General features: G+C 44.5%; 1 protein-coding gene across 2 annotated transcripts in view; it reads left to right on the forward strand.

Moving 5' to 3' along the window:
* Nucleotides 1–4223, forward strand: part of LOC106806276 (procollagen galactosyltransferase 1-like) — an 11307-nt gene that overhangs the window by 1346 nt on the left and 5738 nt on the right. The window contains exons 1-2 of one of the 2 annotated variants that reach the window (XM_014808154.1): nucleotides 1666–1686; nucleotides 2741–2868. In XM_014808154.1, the coding sequence (XP_014663640.1) occupies nucleotides 2828–2868 (41 nt within the window). In that variant the 5' untranslated portion in view covers nucleotides 1666–1686; nucleotides 2741–2827. Of the gene's footprint in view, nucleotides 1–1665; nucleotides 1687–2740; nucleotides 2869–4223 lie in introns of those variants that run through there. The other variant, XM_014808155.1, reaches the window with a different exon arrangement.

The raw sequence follows: 4223 nt of genomic DNA on the forward strand, positions 1-4223 counted from the left end.
TACGCGTAAGCTATATGCGTCGTTCACACGTCCGCTCTATACGCGCGTATACTATACGAAGTACGTAGAAACGCACTCATTATTTGTCAGGATAGTGATACGCGTTTCGTAACTGATGTATAGTAGCTATACGTGTGTCGTTGTAGATCGAGGGAATTTATCGCGAGTCCGTCGAAACTCTGATTTCGTACGCGTCACGAACCCGTCGGATTTTGCTAACGTGTAACGCGGCTATAGGTCTCATTCACTGTGTGCCGCCAGCGTAGTGTGGCGAGCGGTTTATGTCTCATTCACGTGTCGACGCGTAGAGTGCGGCGAGCGTTTATGTCTCATTCATGTGTACGAAGCCGTCATGTCGGCGAGCGTGTATGTCTCAGCTTTGTGGTCGAGCGTAGTGTCGGCGGAGCGTTTATGTCTCATTCATGTGTCCGAAGCGTAGTGTCGGCGACGTTTATGTCTCATTCATTGTGTCCGAGCGTAGTGTCAGGCGAGCGTTTATGTCTCATCATGTGTCAGAGGGCTAGTGTCGGCGAGCTGTGATATGTCTCATTCAGTGTCCAGATTGACTCGCGACGAAGTGCCTGACCGCGTCGGCGATCGAAGGCTGACATACAGGTTCTGCGTGTTTGTGTTTGATAGTCGGCGGCGACTGCTGCGCCCTCTGATGGTCGGCTATTGCAGTCATGCAGTAGCGTCCCCGGCGCCTTATACCCTGTTACGTCATTAGCTTACGCACTCGATACGAACTTTAATTTAGCGAAAGTCTGTCTTTCCGAGAGTCCATTCACACGTGATCTCCTGGCCGACACCGTACGCATGTACGCCACGCTATCACGCACGTAGCATGCAGTGCCGCACACGTCATCAATTCCTAGTGCAGCCAATCTACCGATGTGTATATATACAAGTGCATTATCGCAAATTATTCCAAAAGTGTTTTAGACGCTTATTGAAGTGTTTGTGATTTGTGACGAGAATGATGTTTTCACGGCATACTGCTGCGCAGCGGCGGTGTAGTTTTTAGTTATTTTAAATCTTAAAAATAAATGTTGAAAAAAAGCTAGGTGTTTAATAGGGATGGAATTATTGTGTTGTTCTGTTCTTCTATTGTTATTATTACGTTATTATTTTAATAATGTAATATATTATTCTATTAATCATTGGTCACTATACCTCATCTGTGTGATGTGATGATGATCGCGCCGCGAGACGACCACGACGGAACACACGAATGCGGTCATCAGGAACAGAGATTATTACTTATTATTATTTTGTTATTATTCTATTTATTACTATTGACTATCATCGTTCATCATTATTATATAAACAATAATAATTATTTATTATTCATTTGCGAGGCAGCTGAATGAGTCATAGGCTTCAGGAGCTGGCAATCCAGCAGCTTCTTGGATATTGAGCGGATCCCTACACCACCGAGCCGATGACGATGGGGAGAGATTGCTGGCTTCCACAGTCACTACAGGGTCAGTCCGGCGTTGAGGGTGTGTATATTCACTGTAGCACAGTGACTACAGGGTGTGGCAGGAGGTTTGTATATACACTGTAACACAATCACTACAGGGTGTGACAGGATGTGTGTATATTCACTGTAACACAGTGACTACAGGGTGTGACAGGAGGTTTGTATATACACTGTGACACAGTCACTACAGGGTGTGGCAGGAGGTGTGTATATACACTGTAACACAGTCACTACAGGGTGTGGCAGGAGGTTGTATATACACTGTGACACAGTCACTACAGGGTGTGGCAGGAGGTGTGTATATACACTGTAACACAGTCACTACAGGGTGTGGCAGGAGGTTGTATATACACTGTGACACAGTCACTACAGGGTGTGGCAGGAGGTGTGTATATACACTGTAACACAGTCACTACAGGGTGTGGCAGGAGGTTGTATATACACTGTGACACAGTCACTACAGGGTGTGGCAGGAGGTGTGTATATACACTGTAACACAGTCACTACAGGGTGTGGCAGGAGGTGTGTATATTCACTGTAACACAGTCACTACAGGGTGTGGCAGGAGGTTGTATATACACTGTAACACAGTGACTACAGGGTGTGGCAGGGGGTGTGTATATTCACTGTAACACAGTGACTACATGGTGTAGCAGCAAGGACCGAATCATGCACGCATCATCACAATGTTATCTCGGTACTTATAGAATCAGTGGCATCAAGAAAACTTTTTGTGAAATTTAATAAACTTACGACGCCGATAGTATCGGGGCTTGTGTTGATTGATGAGCGTACTGAATAATCTAGCAAAACACTTCATTTATTTCCTTGTACGCAACACTTTCGAATGGTCGGAACTAGTAAACTGGGAGTTTATGTGGCCTGTGTATTGACGTAGATATAGTCAAGAGTCCATATAATAGAGTCCAATAATAGAGTCTCTACTATGGACTCTTGATATAGTCTATGTCTGTGCATGTGTAAGGGAGGATGACAAGTCTATGTCTTGGTAATATAGTGTTTACAGTTGCCTCGGTAACTTTAGGTTAAAGGTCACATTAGTAGAAAATAATAATGGCGTTTTTGCTCATTTCTAAATGTCATTTTGCCAAATGGTTTTAATTCGATTCTCGGCTCACTGTCGGCGAACTGCGTAAAAAGAGGAAAACTCAAAAATGCATCTCTAGATCTGACAGAATCACTTACTTGGGGTAGTGATAATTTGCTTAGTTAACGGTGGCGTGTATATATGCATAGGTCGTTGATAAAGGCTACAGAAACGTTCTGATCTTTGAGGATGATGTGCGCTTTGAGCATTTCTTCAGACGGAAGCTTGATGCGTTGATGATGGAGGCCAAACAGATGAGGCTCGATTGGGATCTCATGTAAGTATATCTTTCTGTGCGCACGCGTCTTTATATATAGGCGTGTGTGTGTTTGTGTTCGTGGATGCATGCGTGTGTGCGTGGATGCGTGTACGTGCGTGCGTGTGTATGTGTGTGGGCGCGCGCGCATGTGGCTATGTGTTATTTCTCTCAGCTCCATATTCTCATATGTCTCATTCATGTGTCCGAGCGTAGTGTCGGCGAGCGTTTATGTCTCATTCATGTGTCCGAGCGTAGTGTCGGCGAGCGTGTATGTCTCATTCATGTGTCCGGATTGACTGCGCGAGTGCCTGACCGCGTGGCGATCGAAGCTGACATCGTTCTGCGTGTTTGTGTTTGATAGTCCGGCGGCGACTGCTGCGCCCTCTGATGGTCGGCTAGTGCAGCATGAGTGCGGCCGGCGCCATTACCCTGTTACGTCATTAGTTACGCACTGATGACGAACTTATTTAGCGAAAGTCTGTCTTTCCGAGAGTCCATTCACGTGATCTCCTGCCGACACCTACGCATGTACGCACGCATGCACGCACGTGAGCATGCGTGCGCACACGTCATCACTTCCTAGTGCAGCAAATCTACGATGTTATATATACAAGTCCATATCCGACAATTATTCCAAATGTGTTTTACCGCTTATTGAATTTGTTTGTGCCTGAGATGATGTTTTCAAGGATATGGCTGCAGCGGCGGTGTAGTTTTTAGTAATTTTAAATCTAAAACATAATGTTGAAACAAAAGCTAGGTGTTTAAGGGGATGAAATTATTTGTGTTGTTCTTGTTCTTCTAATTGTTATTATTACTGTTATTATTATTAATAATGATAATATTATTATTATTATCATTGTCACTATCCTCATCCTGTGTGATGTGATGATGATGACGACGACGAGACGACCACGACGACCACGACGATGACGTCATCAGGGAACATGATTATTATTATTATTATTATTGTTATTATTACTATTATTACTATTACTATCATCGTCGTCATCATTATATATAACAATAATAATTATTATTATTACATTTGCAGGCAGCTGAATGAGTCATGGCTTCAGCAGGCTGGCATCCAGCAGCTTCTTGGATATGAGGATCCCTACCACCACCGACCGATGACGATGGGAGAGATTGGCTGCTTCCACAGTCACTACAGGGTGTGGCAGGAGGTGTGTATATTCACTGTAACACAGTCACTACAGGGTGTGGCAGGAGGTGTGTATATTCACTGTAACACAGTCACTACAGGGTGTGACAGGAGGTTTGTATATACACTGTAACACAGTCACTACAGGGTGTGGCAGGAGGTTTGTATATTCACTGTAACACAGTGACTACAGGGTGTGGCAGGAGGT

The sequence above is a fragment of the Priapulus caudatus genome, unplaced genomic scaffold (genome assembly GCF_000485595.1).
Source record: "Priapulus caudatus unplaced genomic scaffold, Priapulus_caudatus-5.0.1 Scaffold151, whole genome shotgun sequence".
In the NCBI taxonomy this organism is placed as follows: domain Eukaryota; kingdom Metazoa; phylum Priapulida; class Priapulimorpha; order Priapulimorphida; family Priapulidae; genus Priapulus; species Priapulus caudatus.